Here is an 18,811-nt window from a genome sequence, read left to right on the forward strand (position 1 = left end):
CTGTCCCTAAACCACCTCAAGCAGTCGGTCATAGCACAGGTCAAGTTCGTGTCCTGACTTTTCACAGGACATTGAGTAGCAAAAGGAAGCAGTACTTTCTGGTGGTACCAGTTGTTAAAGGGTCAACTGAATTCAAAGCATTATTGTTAATGGATCCATTTCCCAATGATATGATTTATTTTTGAATGTTTTTATTTGTAAAGCATTTATTATTTGTTTTTGTATGTGAGCACAACTGTGATAATTGATTAATTATATTGATGAATTAAAATTGAAAGATTTATAATTTTGTTAAATGTTTGTTTTGAAATAAAATATATTTGTGTGTACTGAATGCATCTATCCTTGTTTTTAATGAACTGGACTATAGTCCTCGATGTTGGCTCCCCTACCTGGACACACCAGACATTTTCTACAAAATGTAGTAAGGATTATGGGTTTTTTGAGGACTTTTGGCAAAATTAATTCAATTGCCCACACTTTAGAAACTCTACAGAGTTCAGGTCAACACAGTATTTAGAAATTTGTTATTGATTATGTGTGTAGGACAGTTACGAAAAGAGTTATTTAGAACCTTGAACTTTGCTTTTATTATTGTTTTTAGTAAAAACAAATTTCCAGATTAGAGAAGAGACGCTAGGAACTGAACTAGGCATAGAAAAACAAACTGAAACATAACTTGCAGGACCAGCAAAATGCATCGGCAGCGTTTTAGTGCAGCACTTATGAACTTGAAATACATGAGCCAGGTGGTCCCTGCCTCTCTGGCATTTTCATGTACAGCTTTGGTCAATTTTATGCAAGCTACGAAATGAAATGGTCTAACAGTAACACAGTGGTTCTCAACCTTTTTTAGGCAACGGCACACCTTAGAGCACATGAAAAAATAGCGGCACACCTGGCTAAATATATATGAAAAATATCTGAATTTTGCAAAATAAAAACTTGTCAAGTCATAGACGGCATACAACCGTAGACACAGGCTAATCATAGAAACATAGAATGGCTCACACTAAATAAAGAAAAATACAGCTATGAAATTATCAGTAGGCACCAGTAAATGCTCAAATGGAATCCTGTGGGATTTTGCATTTTCTTAGTGTGCCGTTCAAAATTTTGCGGCACACTTTAGGAAGATCTCGCAGCACACCTGTTTGCCGCGGCACACTTGTTGAGACTCACTGGTCTAACACATGCATATTAGATCACAAGGTGACGTTAATGATCTCACACTTGTATATGACATGGAGTAGGGTTGCCCGTCCAACCTTGTGGTTTTTTCAAGGTACTCTGGTTTCCTCCCACTGCTGAATACCCCTATGCACAAGTGAATTATTGAAATAAAAAACTGAACAACATGATACTACCGAAATGACCTAGTTTGTGTCAAGTGAAAGTTCAACCAGATTTTCCAGCGTGGTTCCCCCTTGTCAGTGATGAGATGAAACAAGGTCCCATGTATATATTGGAATGCACGTAAAAGATCCCCTGGCAGTTGGAATTCGATATAAGAGTAGGCGATAGTGCCGATGCTCAGGCAAAATTTCCCTCATAGCACACTGTATGGCGTATGCTCGTCTTTATTAGCCCAGTATAGGAGTAGGACATTAAACCCCATTTCATTTCATTTCATTTTCATATATTATCTTAAAAACCAAAATCATTTCCCTCTGGTACTTGAACGTTTGTCTCAAGTGCAGTATGTGGTCTCTTGTAAATTTTGTTACAATTTGTTTTCTATCGCTGTTAATGTCTACCCACAGTTCCCAGTGCTAAACAAAAAGCACTCGACTCAACAGACCACTTGATTGGCTAATCCCTCATATCGACCAGAACGCAGGTTATTTAACAGCTCTCCCAGATCCTATTTTGAACTATAAAAAAAACGAAACAAAATAGGATCTATGTTTTATTCAGATTGCTGAAATCTAGAACCCTGCCACTGTGTCCCTCTATTGTATTAATATTATATAATAGTTATATCAATGTTTTCTGTGTATATTATAATATTAATACAATAGTTTTCTGTGTGTATTATTGACAAGCTGTGTCCTTCCCTTGTTTGTATTAATATTATATTAATTATATCAATGTTTTCTATTAATATTATTAACAAGTTGTAGAATATTTCTGGCTTGTAAAACTAATGGCATATCTATCATACTTCCTCTAAATGTAAACGCTCCCTGAAATAAACAATGAATGTGAATTAAGAGAGAGAAATGGGGTTTAATGTCCACTTGACACAAACTAGGTCATTACGGGACTAACATATGGTTCAATTTTATTTAAATAATATGCTTGCATGTAGGTTTTTTTTAGCAATGGGATGATTTGACTCAATGACAGACCTTATGATTCAACGTGCATGCAATAACCATATGCCCACATGTTGCAATGGATGGACGGAGAACTGGGAAATAGGACTTATCCTTTTATTGTTCCAATGCTTTACAAAGAATTAGAAAAAATCTGTTAAAAATGGTAGCGCTTCTATCCCATTCACAAGTTTTTTTGAAAAGGGGTTAACTTAGGAACAAAATGTCAAGGACTGCTGAATATCGACAGGGTTGGTTCATCTTTTCATGCCCCCCAATACTACACACCAAATTTGAAATAAATCGGTTAAAAACTAGCCTCTATCATGTTCAAATGGTTTTCGACAATGAGGTGAGGGGTAACTCCAGAACAGAAGTTTGCAGAACCCTGAATGATGAACCCAATGCTTTACACCAAATCTGAAGAAGATTGGTTGAAAACTGGGGCCTCTTGAATTTTTGGCAAAACAACAGAAAGAACAACTGTGACACAGACTGTGACACATTAAGCATATTGGCTAGTGCTCGCTGTGTAAAACCCATTTAAAGCATTCCAATAGCACATAGACGTTCATCATGTTGAAGACGTCTCATTGCAAATTAAACGTGACACACTAAAACAAAGATACGCCAAACAGTAAATCTTATGCAAGAACCCATAGGAAAGCAAACAATAACATGGATAGGATAGCCAGCACCAGGGTTCCCGCGGCTTCGTCAAACATTTTTTCAAGGATATTCAAGGATAAATATATGTCAAATTCAAGGATTTTCAAGGACATTTTTTAGCCTAAAGTTACAATTTTTTATCTTAAAAATAACCAAAACATTACCAACTATCGTTATAATCTCATATTTAAAAGGAATTGAAGACATTTTAAACAAAATTAAGGATCTCAACTGAAATTCAAGGATATTTTCCTATTTCCGCGAAATTCAAGGATATTCAAGACCTTGAAAATGAAATTTTAAATTTAAGGATATTCAAGGATTTTCAAGGACCGCGGGAACCCTGCAGCACGCGGCAGTTTTCATCAACCCATCCTTGAAGTGTCAAATTTGACAATGAACCCCTCCCACGTGTATGGCGCTATTGCGTGTGCGCATCTGCAGCTCAGTGGTTCTGTTGGGGTGGTAAGTTCTTCATCTGTGCACATACTCTCAAAGCATGTCAAGTGTTCGTGACTATTTATCATATCACAACCTGTATAGGTATTTGCATTTCAATATCCCCAACTTTTTTTGAAGAGTATATAATAGATCTATATTATATTATAAATACCTGTCCTGATTGATGATGTGTATTAAAGGCATCTATAAGTTGTGTAGCCCATTCTATTTTATCTTGACTAGGAGTAAATGCTGTATTAACTGTATCTATTTGACTGGGATGTATTATTTGTTTTCCCGTATATCCCATTCTTGCTCCTTCTAACGATTGACGTTCTAGGGAGGCTTGATCTGTAAACATGGAGAGAGAGACGAGATGAGACAGAGAGAAATGGGGTTAACGTCCACTCGACACAAACTAGGTCATTTTGGGACAAACATAATGGTTCAATTTTATTTCAATAATTCGCTTGCGCGTAGGGGTCTTTAGCAGTGGGAGGAAACCGGAGGACCTGGAGAAAACCCACGAGGTTGGACAGGCGACCCTACTCCTTGTCACGCACAACCGGGGATTCGAAACCACGCCAGTTAACTCAATGGGAGATGAAATAAAATGGGGTTTAACATCCTACTGTTCTGCACCGACTGGGCTAATGATTGACGTTCTAGAGATGCTGGATCTGTTAACAAGGAGAGACGACATAATGGGGATGCTCGATTGAATGTTCCGAAGTTGAAATCTGTCAAACCCCAAAATAGTGACAATTGAATGCTAAATCTATTTGTTAAGGCCAGCTCAATTTTTGTCAAGGTCGTTGAGATGTAAATACGGTTAAGGCACATGATTGTTGGCAAGATTGTAGGTTAGGGTTAGGGGTTTAACGTCCTACTGTTCTACACCGACTAGGCTAATGAAGACAGGCATACAATTCCAAGATGGCGGCAATGGCATCATGTTTCTGGTTCAAACATCAGACAGATCTGGCCATTGCATGGTAAGTTTGCGACTTAATGTTTGGGTTGTTTTTTTTTGTGAATGAAATGGGTTTAACGGCCTACTGTTCTGCACTGACTGGGCCCATGAAGACAGGAATACGCCATACAGTGTGCTATGAAGGAATTTTTGCTCTCTAATGACAGTATCACAAAAACAAGATATTACAACAGTGGTAGGCAAACTTTTCAGGTGAAGAGCCAAACACAAAATTTTGAAACAAAGCGAAGGCCAAACAAGGATTATGAAATGTCACTTTATTGAATAAAGTAATACGAAACAATGCACTTTTTCTGTGCTTATCATTCGGCTCCATAGTTATATTCAGAGAAAAATCAAAACATGTCAAATAATAACGTAAAATGGAAGTAGGGCCAAGTAAAGTGACGTCAGCTAGGCAACTACGTCATTGAGTGACGCTGTAAGCTATAAATAGACCTATAAAGATTTTTGATCCTACAGAGAGTAGCGCCTGTTTAGATTTTGGGCACAACAATAAACAATTTCTATTTTTTATTTCATTTAGAGATAAAAGATTTAGAGATGTAAAGGAGGGATCGTAGTTTGCCCATCACTGTATTACAGAAATGAAACGAAATGGGGTTTAACGTCCTACTGTTCTGCTCCTATACTGGGCTAATGCAGACGGGCATACGCCATACAGTGTGCTATGAGGGAAATTTTGCCGGGGCAGCGGCACTATCGCCTACTCTTATATCGAATTCCAACTACCAAGGGATCTTTTAGTGCATTCCAATGTATACATGGGACCTCGGTTTTTTGTCTCATCCGAAGGACTAGACAGCTGTCCTTGTCAGACTAACCCGTTCTGCACCACTGATAAGGGGGAAACCACGCCAGAATATCTGGATGAACTTTCTCGGCCAATGCAGGGATCGAACACCCAAACTCTAAGCTAGCGAGCCAGCGTCTTACCCACTTAGCCACCGTGACTCCCCACTGTATTACAACATACCTTTTATATCTATAGATACCATATCTATGGCCTGAAGTCGGAAAGCCTTCGCTGTCATCACTATTTTCTGTCGTGCGTAAATCAACTCTCCAGCTTCTGATGTCCGTGTTGCACCTAATGAATATAAAGTTCCATCTAATTATTCTGTTCCATTCTTAAAGGAACTAATTAACTGCATTGAAATAAAGTTGAAAATAAAAATATTGTATTGGATTGATCTGATGTGTTCTTTCAAATTACTGGTCAGATAATCTAAGATTAAAATTAACCATACATTATGCAAGAGCTTAATCTGCCTATTGCAGGTCTTTCTTTAGGCCTGAAATGTTATCTAAATTATTAATTAACTTATCCAGACCATAATCAACTCTCAATGTCATTGCTAGCCTACAATATTTACTGGATTAGGATCCCATTTTCTGCTCGACTTCCATTCATAATTTAATCAAGAAATGGATGATCGAGACTATGTTTTTTATCATACAGACTTTAGTAATGCTGATCGAGACTAGGCCGAAATTTCAATCTTCAGCAAATTGCCTTTACATTATCTAGTTTTTAACTATTATAGTGAGAACTGCCAGCTCTTTAGCTTATCTCGCATAATATATCTTTAATGAGAAGTCGGCTTGTTTACTAGTTTTAGTTTAAATCTTTTGTCAACGGTGGAGCCCACGATTTCAATCGCAGTACGGATCATGATAGTGGGAACCTACCATTAGGATTCTAGTATTATCTTACAAATCTTGTTATTGTTATTTGGGTTTATATTTCTTTAAAATCTTGTAAAAATTCAGTAGGCCCTACCTATATCTGCACAGAAATCATCAGAACCAAAAACTACGCCATCCAACAGATAAACACCTTCTTCTGAAAATCGTAATCCTGTTTTTATAATGTCCACCATGTTCATAACAGCTTGACCACTCTCAATAAACGTAATTAAATATGGCCGATAATTTGTTTCTTTTCTTCTATTTATTTCTCTCTTCATTATTTCTGTAAACTGTTTAAAAAAAAAATTAATATGAGATTTGTTTATAAAAAGGATAATAAAATTGTGTAACTGCTGTTTTTTGTATCAATGTGCAGTGGCGCTAAAAAAACAGTTAAAGATACATTAGATAACGCGCTGGCAGTTCTCACTATAATAGGTAAAAACCAGATAATTTAAAGACAATTTGCTGAAAATTTCAGTCAAATTGATCCACTCTTAACCGAGAATTTAGCGATTCAATTTTCGGTCTAGCCTCGATCATCATTACTAAAGTCGGTATGATAAAAAAACAGTCTCGGTTATCCATTTCATGATTTAATCATGAATGAAAATTGAGCAGCAAATCGGATCCTTATCCAGTAAATATCGCAGGCTAGCGATGACATCAAGAGTTTATTATGGTCTGGATAAGTTAATTAATGTCTAATTAATAATTTAGAAAACATTTTAGGCCTAAAGAAAGACCTGAAATAAGCAGATTTAGCCCTTTAACTAGTATAGTGTTACCGAATCTCCCATAATTTATCTTTAATTTATGTCTAACTAATAATTTAGAAAACATTTCATGCCTAAAGAAAGACCTGAACCAGGCAGATTTAGCTCTTGCATAACAGTTTAACTAAACAATAAATGTAAAAAAACATGTTTCTTTATAGTTTGTTGTCGCAAATTGTCACGACTGCCAAGTCCGAGTCGAGTCTTGAGTCGCACTAAATATTTTAAGTCGAATCAAGTTGTGAATGCAACTTAAGTTAGACTCGAGAGAGTCCATGTCGCAGGACTCAAGTTCCTACCCCTGGATTAATCCATTATATAACGTCCTTGACAACTGCCACTCACTGTGTGTAGGGCATAATATAATGCCTTGGAGGTATTTTCCCCAACCTATTCCTGGAACATAGTTCGTCACTTGGACGTTATATTACGTCCTGGACAACTGCCACTCACTGTGTGTAGGGTGTAATATAACGCCTTGGAGGTATTTTCCCCAACCTATTCTTAGAACATAGTACATAGTTCTTCGTCACTTCGTCAAATTAATTACACAGTAGGGGGTAGTTAACGTTTTAAAAAACGTCATGCTTAACGGGTTAATGACCAACTAGGTCATGTCCCAGCCGACTCAAATGAAACTTACGTAATTCAATTCATCTACGTTATCAACTTTAGGAATTAAAACAGTCTGTGGTAGTTTTTTAGCAGACAGAATTATTTTTAAATCTTCCTCTATGAGTCCACTGGAAACTGAATTAACACGGACAGCGCAATCTGTCGGACCAAAATCTATTTCCTCTAATATCTGACATATGTTCGCTCTTGCTTCTGCCTGTAAATTACAGAACAAAAAATAACATGAATGAACAAAACAAAAAAGGGAGCCGTTGTGGACCAGTGCGTAAGATGCTGACTCGCTAACCTGGAGGTCCCGTGTTGGATCCCAGGGTTGGTCAAGAATGTTCATTGGGATTTGCAGAAGTGGTTCCCCCATGTCAGTTTTAGGACAAGGGAGCTGGCAAGGAAAAAGTATAGTCATTCCGATGGGACAAAAAACGGAGGTCCAGTGTACACATTGCTGTGCATGTAAAAGATCCCTTGGTAGTTTGAATTTGATATAAGAGTAGGCCGTAGTGTCGCTTTCCAGGCAAAATTTCCTTCCTAGCACCACTGTCCAGGGCCTTTTACTCATTTAACATACCCATTTACACTAAATAGGACATATCTTTTTACCTACATAGACTTCAAACAACTTTATTTTTCTAATGCTTAAAAAAAATGTTCTAGAATTTAATTTGCAGAAGGAAAAAAGCTAATTAAGCCGCATCAATATCATCCCTATTGTAGCAGCCTAGCAAATATTCACTGCTGTCAGTGTGCCGTCTTTGTTCAGACCTTTGCTGGATATTGTCAAAATTTAATACCTTTTTACTTAAAGCCACACCATCTTCACATTCTAAAACAGCGCAATCTGTGTTCAGCTGTGGAATTTTCCGTAATTTCTTCAAATCATGCCCAGGAACATACATCAATGTTCTACGTGGGATATATTGTCTCTGAGCAGACATCGTTGAATAACATCCAACGGATTGTTTATTTAAAACATTTACGCTTAATCTTTTATTCCAAAATGTAGAAAATAATTTCCTGGAAGTCATATTTGAATAAGCAGGCTCCTACTGAATTATCTATGCGTTTGTAAATAAATATATGATCTGATCAATGTCCGTTCTTTTAAAATAACATCAGATTTTTCTACTGAACACGACCACCTGAAATTATAAAAAATAAGACACAATCTCAATAATTTCAAAAAAATACTAATGCTTGTTTTTAAAAAAGAACAACAGAAAGTTGGCAACATGACAAACTAAAAGTATTATTAATGTGGACGCAGACATTATAGTGAAAAATGGAAGGAAGAATTTAATGACTGGCCGATGGCCTTAGGCCATCCTAATTCCTATCGGTCATGTTAAACTGGGATTTTTTCTTTTTAAATTACTCTTTGGAATATTATCATCATGAAGTGTTAAAGTAATACTGTGTCTTTTAGTCTTGTTGTTCCTTTAAAGTTCAAATAACTAATTACTAATAAGAACATAAAAAAAGATAGGAGTTGCCTCCCTTTAATCTAAATGAATTTTTTTGCATTTAGGAAATCGAAGACTTCGATATTGACATTAAATGCCTCACTCACCGATAGATTACTTTGTAGTTTATGAGAGCTAAGAAATCATAAAACTGAATATTTACATACCTGTGTTTTAAACATTATGCAGATAGTCAGGTTGAATTTGCACACATCGTTCCGTCGAATCTTGACCTAGTGAAGTTAGTCGATCCTTAGTTGTTAGGCATTGGAATAATATATTCGGTGATAAATATTTCTTCAGAGGAGTAATACTAATTAAGAGACCTTATTTATCAATTTTATAGATGTATCATTTTGCTGTTGCTATATTCCTCATAATATGTTTAAAATCTGAGCAGACTTTTAGCTGATTTGCTGGAAAAACATGAATTTTTGGAGACTAAGGGGGTGATAACTCCAGGCAGATTGAACTGGAGTCAGACAGAAATTAATTACCAAAACATTCCTGCCTTTAAATGATTGATGTACATAGACAACTGGTTGAAATGAAATGAAATGAAAAAAATGGGGTTTAACATCCTACTGTTCTGCTCCTATGCTGGGCTAATGAAGACGGGCATATGCCATACAGTGTGCTATGAGGGAAATTTTGCCCGGGCAGCGGCACTATCGCCTACTCTTATATCGAATTCCAACTGCCAAGGGATATTTTACGTGCATTCCAATGTATACACGGGACCTCGGTTTTTCGTCTCATCCGAAGGACTAGACAACTGTGCTTGTCAGGCCCTTCGCTCTGCACCACTGACAAGGGGAAACCACGCTGGAAAATCTGGATGAACTTTCTCGGCCAGTGCAGGGATCGAACACCCGACCTCCAGGCTAGCGAGCCAGCGTCTTACCCGCTTAGCCACGTGATCCCCAGACAACTGGTTGAATCTAGGTCACAAGCCAAAATATTTTTAAAATATGTATTAAAAAACAAAACAAATTCCAGCAAAAATTCGATTGCTATGGTTCACTGAACATGAATAAGGTCATATCAAGACCAAATGGTAGCCCTTATATTTATATTTCACTACTTCACCTGCACACATCACAGGTGTCTTCAGCAGAACCCTTTGATTTATCACATACAAAAATGGTATCAAACTTTCGAATGGTTTACAGAATTTCTACATCCAGAGCTGGATTAAGGTCCTGGACTGTGAAGCAGGGTTGGATGGCCGAATTGTTAGCAAGTGCGCGCTGTATCATAAGGCCTGTCATTGAGTTAACTGGCGTGGTTTCGAATCCCCGGTTGTACGTGACAAGGAGTAGGGTCATCTGTCCAGCCTCATGGGTTTTCTCCGGGTCCTCTGGTTTCCTCCCACTACTAAAGACCCCTACGCGCAAGCGAAATAGTTAAATAAAAAATTGAACCATATATTAGTCCCGAAATGTCCTAGTTTGTGTCGAGTGGACATGAAACCCCATTTTTCTCTCTCTCTCCTGGACTGTAAGACTTCCAGATAGTCAGCTAATGTGTTATGAATCAAGAAACCTTCCACCTGTTGGTCGCCCCTGATATTCAGTACAGTGTTTATTTTTGCCGTACTATATTTATAAAGAGTAGGCCTATATTAAAGATGCATTATGTCAGATTTAGATACAGAGCTGGATGTTCTTGTTATAATACTATGTAGTTCAAAAATAGAGAATGGAAAATTAATATTGAAAAATTTCATTCAAATTACTGTTTTCTGAGCGGTGTTATGCGTTTTTGAAGTTTTGACAAGATGTAGCATAGGTTGTTTATTATTGTAGCAATGGTACTTGACAAACAAGACTAAGTCTTGATTAACCATTTTATCATTAAATCTCAAGGGTGTTCTAACTTCAAATCCATTTAAATCGTGCCCATCCGGTGGTCTAGAGAGTAGATTACAGGCTTGTCATGTGAACAAATGTCTAAATAATAGTTTTTATAACATTTGAAGTCAAAATAAACACCTGCAAATGGGCATATTTATAATCTTTGAATGGCATTTAGCGATTGAACATAATATAACACAACACAGTTCTATGGATAACAATCACTATATTATATGCACACGCTATTTCGACAAGAATTCACTGGTCGTTATCAAGCATACAAATTACAAATGAGAAAAAAAATTGTGACAGTGTTATATATATACTGATGTCCAAAAGAAAGTATACACACTAAAAGTATGACTAAGTTTTGTTTAGATTAAATACATTTGATAAAGCATTACTGAGTTTGTCTCTTGCGTCCAAACTCAACATTTCTAAGCAAAATAAAAATGTGAAACAAACTGACATTCTACCCAAATACCGTATACCATGGAAAAACGACTTTGGTTGATGCAGCACAAAATGCACAGTGTATACTTTCTTTTGGACATTAGTATAGATACATTGAACAATAATAACAGAAACCATAAGTTAACAATCATGAAACCCTAGCTTAATTGTTTACCAAAGTAAGTATACTTTAAAGTAGCCAAGTCTCTAACTCAATATCATCCAAAATCTTCGACATTGAAAACACTGATGTTGTAATATTACAGGGAAAAGATGGGCTTCTGATAGCCAATATTTAATACAAAATAAACATTTAACCATTGAAATACGAATCGTGTACCATAATGGGTTTCAGCGTCATTTGTAACAAGGGACTCGAAGAACGAGGCTAGACATATTCCACAAGTCGTATCAAACGGTGATGCCATATTCTTATCTGGAGAGCATGGGCAATAAATACTATCGATGTAGACTGTAATAACCAGACGCTAGAGATTGCCATTCTATTCAGACTTCTGGCGCACTTCGCCGAACATAACTGATTAGAAATTAGAGTAAAAACAGACACGATTGAATGTAAATCAGTTTATATACATTCATATTACATTATTATATACATTGCAACCCATTTGTGTCAATTTCTAGGTCTGAGATATTAGCAATTTAGCTCCTTTAATTATGATATCACATCGTATAGTAACTATAAGAATATTTAGCTTACAGAGTTAAGTGGATTTATCTCCCTTTCATTAATAATGTTCTCGTGCATACTTATATATCCTCCCTTTCAGGAGCCATGCTATTTTGTATAACGTTATATTTTATTATTGGACTGTTATTTGAGTTTTCTCTCTTTGTTTGATCTGTACCATGTCCCCTGTGGACCCATGAATGGAAATAGAGTTATTATTATTATTATTTTTATTTTTTAGCTTACATTATGCATCTTTAAATGAATCAATTTTTTAAATAAATAATTTAGAGTATATTTAGTATCTATAGTTTGATTCAGCATTTACAAATTGTCATTCAATCTCTGGAGGCCCTCCTTTAAACTAGCCAAGTCTCCAACTTAGTATCATCCAAAGTCTTTGACATTGAAAACATGAATTATTTCATTTAAATCGACATTGATGTTGTGACTTTACCAGGAAAAGATGAGCTTCTGATATCCAATATTTCAGACAAGATAAACATTTTACCATTGGTACATGAATAATGTCAAACGGTGACGCCATATTCTTCATACGCAATACATACTATCGGTGTAGACAGGAATAACCAGACAGGCCTTATGATACAGCGCGCACATGCTAACCATTCGGCCATCCACAGTTATTGCTTGAACTGTAGACAATTTCTTAATTGTAATGGTAATTATGATTCGTATTAAACATCATTTTGAAGTTATAACTAAACCCACTAGTTGTTCTGTTTTGTCTTTTATGCGAAAAGACAAAAATGTGACTTAGATCATTCTTCCCCTGGACTCTTCATTTTGTTTTCATAATTTATTGCATTTTCAAACATCTGTGATGGTATAAATTTTAAAAAAAAACCCCCAAAACACCCTGAATTTCTAGATTAAAGATTTTATTTATTTTTATTATAAAAGAAAACAAACAAATGATTTTATCATCATTGAAATTAAACCTGATCACCGGTATATTAAAATTTAATCAGTAAATTTCAGAATATAACAAATAAACAAACAATTTAGGTTATATATAATTATATAATTAATTATCATTTAGGTTATATATAATTACAAACAAACAATTTAGATTATTTATTTTGTTTACAGAATTACAAACAAACAATTTAGATTATATATTTTGGTTATAGAATTGTAAACAAACAATTTAGGTTATATAAAATTACAAACAAACCATTTAGGTTATATATAATGCTTACAGAATTACAAACAAACAATTTAGATTATATATATTTTGCTTACAGAATTACAAACAAACAATTTAGGTTATATATTTTGCTTATAAAATTACAAACAATTTAGGTTATATATTTTGCTTATAAAATTACAAACAATTTAGGTTATATATTTTGCTTATAGAATTAATTATCATTTTATCTATATAGCTGAATTCATTAACAACACAAAAATTTGTATATGGATAAAATTAGACATTTCAGCAGGACAAAAAAATAAATGATACATGAAGAATGTTTGAAAGAGATGAAGGTTATATTCTCCTATCATTTGTTGTCTCTTAAAATATACAATACTGTATTCAAGACCAAAACAAAAACATAATTGATATGGAGAGCAAGAGAAATGGGGTTTAATGTCAACTCGGCACAACTAGGTCATTTTGGGACTAGCAAATGGTTCAATTTTATTTCAATAATTTGTTTGCGCGTAGGGGTCTTTATCAGTGGGAGGAAACCGGAGGAACCGGAGAAAAACCCACAAGGTTGGACCGGCGTTCCTACTCTTTGTCACTGGAAGCTAAGAACAATCCATTTAATTCAATGTTTCATATTCTCCCATAATTGTCTGAGAATCCACCATTGTCTGAGAATCCAACATCCATATACATAGTAACAACACTCTTTCAATCAATTATAATCAATTTTTTCAATTTTTTAAGATTAGTATAAAATCTTATGCTTGGTTATCAGACTGAATTCTTATCAGGGCCCTCGATTCAAAATCATCCCAGACGGACATTTTACCCCTTGTTACAGTTATAGCTTTCAATGTGTCTGGACATGTTTAATTTAATGAAATACGAAATAAACCCGTTTTCCCAAGAAAATATAAATTTTTAATTTGTGACTATTAAAATTTTATGGCACCAAATAATATGACTGACAATTGGTATTTGTTAGCCAGACTCTGATTGGCTAAATTGGATCAACTGAGCGCCCTGATTCCAGTTGTTTTAGTTGGTATGTAATCCTCCATCAACAGGAAGTTGTACACCATTTAACATGGAGGCTTTATCACTCAATAAAAACAACACAGCATTAACCACCTCTTCTATTTCTGTAAAATAAAACAAAATAAACAAAATATTATAATTTAAATTCATCAAATTATGAAGATGGACATACAGTGTGCTATGAGTGAAATTTTGCCTCGACGGCGGCACTATGGCTTACTCTTACTTTGCATTCCAACTGTCAATGGATCTTTTATGTGCACACCAATGTGTACACAGGACCTCAATTTTTCGTCCCATTCGAATGACTATACATTGTCTCATGCCAAGCCCTCCCTCCTGCTTGTTAAACCAAACAATAAGACAATAGCAGGAACAAGAGCCTTTAGCTACGTTGCTCCTGAATTATGGAATAATTTGAGTGAATCCCTGATAAATGCATCATCATTAGCTACTTTTCTACTTTTAAAACCGCCCTTTTCCTGGGTGTTCAATCGCTTGTCTCTGTGCGTAAAATGTGTTATGCTTGTGTTTATTTATTATTTCTACTTTCAATTTTACAAATTGTGTTTGTAAAGCACCACTGAGCAACACTTGTGTTGGATATTCGGCACCATATAAATGATAAATTATCATTATTATTGATATACTCACCTACAAACCGTCCAAGTGGTATTCTATCCAACACAGGTTGACATTTTTTAGGATCACTCCAGGCATATCTACCCATATCGGTCATAGTCACAGTAGGATTTACAGAATTCACACGAATCTGAAAACAATAGAAATTTTTTTTTTATAGAAATGTGAAGATGTATAGGTTAAAAGATAGGTTGCCAGGCAACAAAAAATACAACCACAGCACCTAAATCGTCCGAGCGGTTATCGCATATTTATTCTTTTGTAGGTAATTGGAGGCATTTACAAGATCATTTCATACAGATCAGATTATAATTTTCGTTGTTTGAGGGTTTACAAGGTTCTTCAAACTGAAACAAGGGCCTTAACTCTGGAAGTAATTGACACTTTTAAGGATCACTCCAGGCATATCTACCCATATTGATCATAGTCACAGTAGGATTTACACAATTGACACAAATTTGAAATTTATATTTGTACATTCAGCCAACGTAGATTAATTTACTCCCCGGCGATCCAACCTTCGTTCCTCAAGTAGAGCGATAAGCAATTGGATTGGTCGAGACTTTGAAACGCAATATCTCTCCTTCTAACGGAAGTAGAATATTCAAACTTGGTGTAGGTGTTCATTAGGTGAATGTCTTGATGGAGTTCGAAGATGAGAATTTTCTGCTTACAATAAGCAGAGATAAGCTATTTGATTGGTTGATGCTTTGGGACTCGATAACTTTGGTTCTATTTAAGTGAGAGCGATGAAACTTGGTGTATAGTTTTGTCACACCAATACCTTGACTAAGTTCGATGATGAGAATTTTTCAGCTTAGACTAAGTAGCGATAAGCTATTTAATTGGTCAAAAAGATAAAAGTGGAATTAATCAATACATGTATGTATCATCTATTTATTTTGGGATTTCGGCGGGGGACATAACATTTGAAGCTCTTAAACATACATTATGCAAGAGCTAAATCTGTCTATTGCAGGTCTTTCTTAAGACATAAAATGTTATCTAAATTATTAATTAGACATTAATTAACCTATCCAGACCATAATCAACTCTAGATGGCATTGCTAGCCTGCGATCTTTATTGGATTATGAGCCGATTTACGGCATAACTTTCCTTCACGATTTAACGATTAAATGGATAATCGAGACTATGCTGTTTATCGTACTGACTTTAGAAATGATGATCGAGGCTAGGCGGAAATTTCAATCGCTTAGTTATCGGTTCATAGTGGATCAATTTGAATGAAATTTTCAGCAAATTCCCTTTACATTATCTAGTTTTTAACTATTATACTGAGAACTGCCAACTCGTTATCGAATCTCCTATAATGTATCTTTAAGTGAGAGTGTTGAAACTTGGTGTATAGTTTTGTCACACCAATACTTTGACTAAGTTTGATGGTGAAAATTTTCTGCTTAGACTAAGTAGCGATAAGCTATTTGATTGATCAAAAAGATAAAAGTGCAATTAATCAATATGTATCATCTATTTATTTTGGGATTTCGGCGGGGGACGTGAGTCTCACTGTGGGGTCACCCCACTATGCCAGTTTTTAATCCCTGAACAGTTAATGATTATCGGATTATAATTAACACCTTAATCAAGTGGGCCAGTTTCATGGTGTAGTTATCATTTAAACATTTCCTTTAATCATTTTCGATTCACTTACAAACATTTTCCATTCACTTACAAACATTTTCCATTCACTTACAAACATTTTCCTATAAAATATACATTTTCAATAAATCTAAAATTAATTTTACAAGCCTACTAAGTTCTCTACAACATGAAACTGGCCCACTTGATTAAGGTGTTAATTATAATCCGATAATCATTAACCGTTCAGGGATTAAAAACTGGCATAGTGGGGTGACCCCGATTTAATTAAGAGTTTCAAATGTTGTATAAACAAGCCAACAGTGAGGATTTACCCCCACTATGCCAGTTCCTTTGTTAAAGGATTAATTAATCCCTGGCATAGTGGGGGTAAATCAATAAATCATTCAATAGGTCGATTAAGCTCTTACATAATGCATCATTAGGGCATTTATAGGTTATACAAAGAAGTTTAAAATCGATTCTGTTATTGACTGGAAGCCAATCTAGATCTGTGAGAAGAATGGATGTGACATAGTGAGTTCAAGTTGAAGGGGAAACAAAAGTACATAAACATTGATTGGAAAACATATGAAATCACTTTTTCAACGAACCCAAGTTAATGGCGCCATCTAGTAGCAAATTATATAAGGTTTCTGTGGAATAATCAATTTCAGGTACAAACGATCGGAGTCACTAAGAACCAATGCCCTTCTGAAATGGCCTCCCAGACATATACAAGTTCATTGTATTTATTTGACCTTAATTTGGCTAAAAAGTGGAAGTCAGTTGTTGTACTGGTAATTAGGATTCGTATGTTTAAAAACATCATTTTGAAGTTGTGATTAAACCCACTCATTGTTCTGTTCGCGTCAAGCATTCTCATCCAAAAGTGTGTTTTACCTTTTATGCAAAAAGACAAAAATGTGACTAGATCGTTCTTCCGCTGGACTCTTCATATATTTCTAAGCAAAAACAGTAGCCTATCTTTTGAGAAATATTTTAGACATCACTGAGATATAAATGCTTGACAAATTGTACAAACTTTTTAATGGTTTTAAATGAGGTTAAGGAATACTCATGCAAAATGCACAGTACATAGACTGTAGCAACAAAATACACAGTACACAGACTGTAGCAACAAAATACACAGTACAGCACTGACTGTAGCAACAACAACCACCTTTACAATCAAATGAAATGAAATGGGGTTTAATGATTAACGTTGCTAGTCTGGAGGTCGGGTGTTCGACTGTTCGATCCCTGCCTGCATTGGCTGAGAAGTTCATCCAGATTTTCCGGCTTGGTTCCCCCCTTGTCAGTGATGCAGGGCGAGGGGTCTGACAAGGACAGCTGTCTAGTCGTTCGGATGGGATGCGAAGCCAAGGTCCTGTGTATACATTGGCATGCAGGTAAAAGATCCCTTGTTAGTTGGAATCCAATTTAAGAGTAGGCTATAGTGCCGCTGCTCGGGCAAAATTTCCCCTCATAGCACACGGTATAGCGTATGCCCGTCTTCATTAGCCCAGTCGGAGCAGTACAGTAGGACGTGAAACCCTATTTCATTTCATTTCATTACAAAATCAATATCGTTAAATTAACAATGAACAATATTGATAACCATTTGAACTATGGCATTCAAGCAAAGCAAGATTCTTCATGTTAAATTTCTGTCAGGAAATATTATTTCCCCAGATAATCACAAACATTTCCTCGTTCAGTAATTGTTATAATTTCACCCAATTTTACATAGTTTAATGTCTCTCCCTTCCTTTTTTAGTTGAAGTGTCAGGCAAACTGTCGATTATCGGATCAAACTTCCATAATATTTTGTGATAAGAACATGCAAATCAACCTTGTGTTAATTACAACTGTAATGTCTCATGGGCGACAACAATATGAAGTGAGAGGGTTTTTTTTCGTTATTGTTAAAAAGTTGTTTTTTTTGTATGACATTTTTGACCTTGTGTAAATACCAACTGCGTTGTTTTTGGTTTTTTTGTTATTGTTAAAAAATTGTTATTTTTGTATGACATTTTCGGCTTTGCGTTAATAACAATCTAAATTGAGGGAGGGGGTGTCGTTATTGTTAAAAGGTTGTTGTTTTTGTACGACATTTTCATGTTTTGTTATGATATAAAGCGAGACAGTTATATGAATGAAGGTGGGTTTTTTTTTGTCATAGATTGAATAAAAATGTAAAATATAAAGATTGAATCGTACTAGTATTACACAATGTTTTTCTCTGGGTTATTTTCCTGATTGGTTGTTTTTCAATTTTGGGGGAAGTCTGTATCACTACAGGCCCGGGACTGTACAACCCAGTAGACACTTACGGCTCGTCCTTTCACTTAATCTGATATGTACGTTT

General features: G+C 35.5%; 2 protein-coding genes across 2 annotated transcripts in view; both read right to left on the reverse strand.

Annotated features, from left to right (window-relative positions):
• Positions 1-1,896: 1,896 nt before the first annotated feature.
• On the reverse strand, positions 1,897-9,397 carry LOC126812130 (citramalyl-CoA lyase, mitochondrial). The gene is made up of 7 exons (XM_050538388.2): positions 9,151-9,397; positions 8,315-8,662; positions 7,534-7,722; positions 6,206-6,404; positions 5,399-5,512; positions 3,601-3,779; positions 1,897-2,186 (listed from the first exon to the last, which is right to left on the reverse strand). The coding sequence occupies exons 2-7, from the start codon at positions 8,546-8,548 to the stop codon at positions 2,088-2,090; spliced, it is 1,014 nt and encodes a 337-aa protein (XP_050394345.1). The 5' UTR covers positions 8,549-8,662; positions 9,151-9,397; the 3' UTR covers positions 1,897-2,087.
• Positions 9,398-12,950: 3,553 nt separating this feature from the next.
• LOC126812151 (L-xylulose reductase) overlaps positions 12,951-18,811 on the reverse strand; it is a 68,593-nt gene continuing 62,732 nt past the window's right edge. Inside the window, exons 6-7 of the mRNA XM_050538420.2 lie at positions 14,853-14,970; positions 12,951-14,302 (exon numbers count right to left, since the gene is read on the reverse strand). Coding sequence (XP_050394377.1) covers positions 14,199-14,302; positions 14,853-14,970 — 222 coding nt within the window. The 3' untranslated portion in view covers positions 12,951-14,198. The remainder of the gene's footprint in view (positions 14,303-14,852; positions 14,971-18,811) is intronic.

The sequence above is a fragment of the Patella vulgata genome, chromosome 2 (genome assembly GCF_932274485.2).
Source record: "Patella vulgata chromosome 2, xgPatVulg1.2, whole genome shotgun sequence".
Classification (NCBI taxonomy): domain Eukaryota; kingdom Metazoa; phylum Mollusca; class Gastropoda; family Patellidae; genus Patella; species Patella vulgata.

What these genes read in the sequence shown, in the direction of transcription:
- LOC126812130 (XM_050538388.2), bottom strand. Translation starts at nt 8,548, where the DNA reads ATGACTTCCAGGAAATTATTTTCTACATTTTGGAATAAAAGATTAAGC. An exon ending in GGTATCTATAGATATAAAAG is followed by an intron (nt 3,780 to 5,398) that starts GTATGTTGTAAT and finishes CCATGTTTACAG; the next exon opens with ATCAAGCCTCCCTAGAACGT. An exon ending in CACATCATCAATCAGGACAG is followed by an intron (nt 2,187 to 3,600) that starts GTATTTATAATA and finishes TGTTTATTTCAG; the next exon opens with GGAGCGTTTACATTTAGAGG.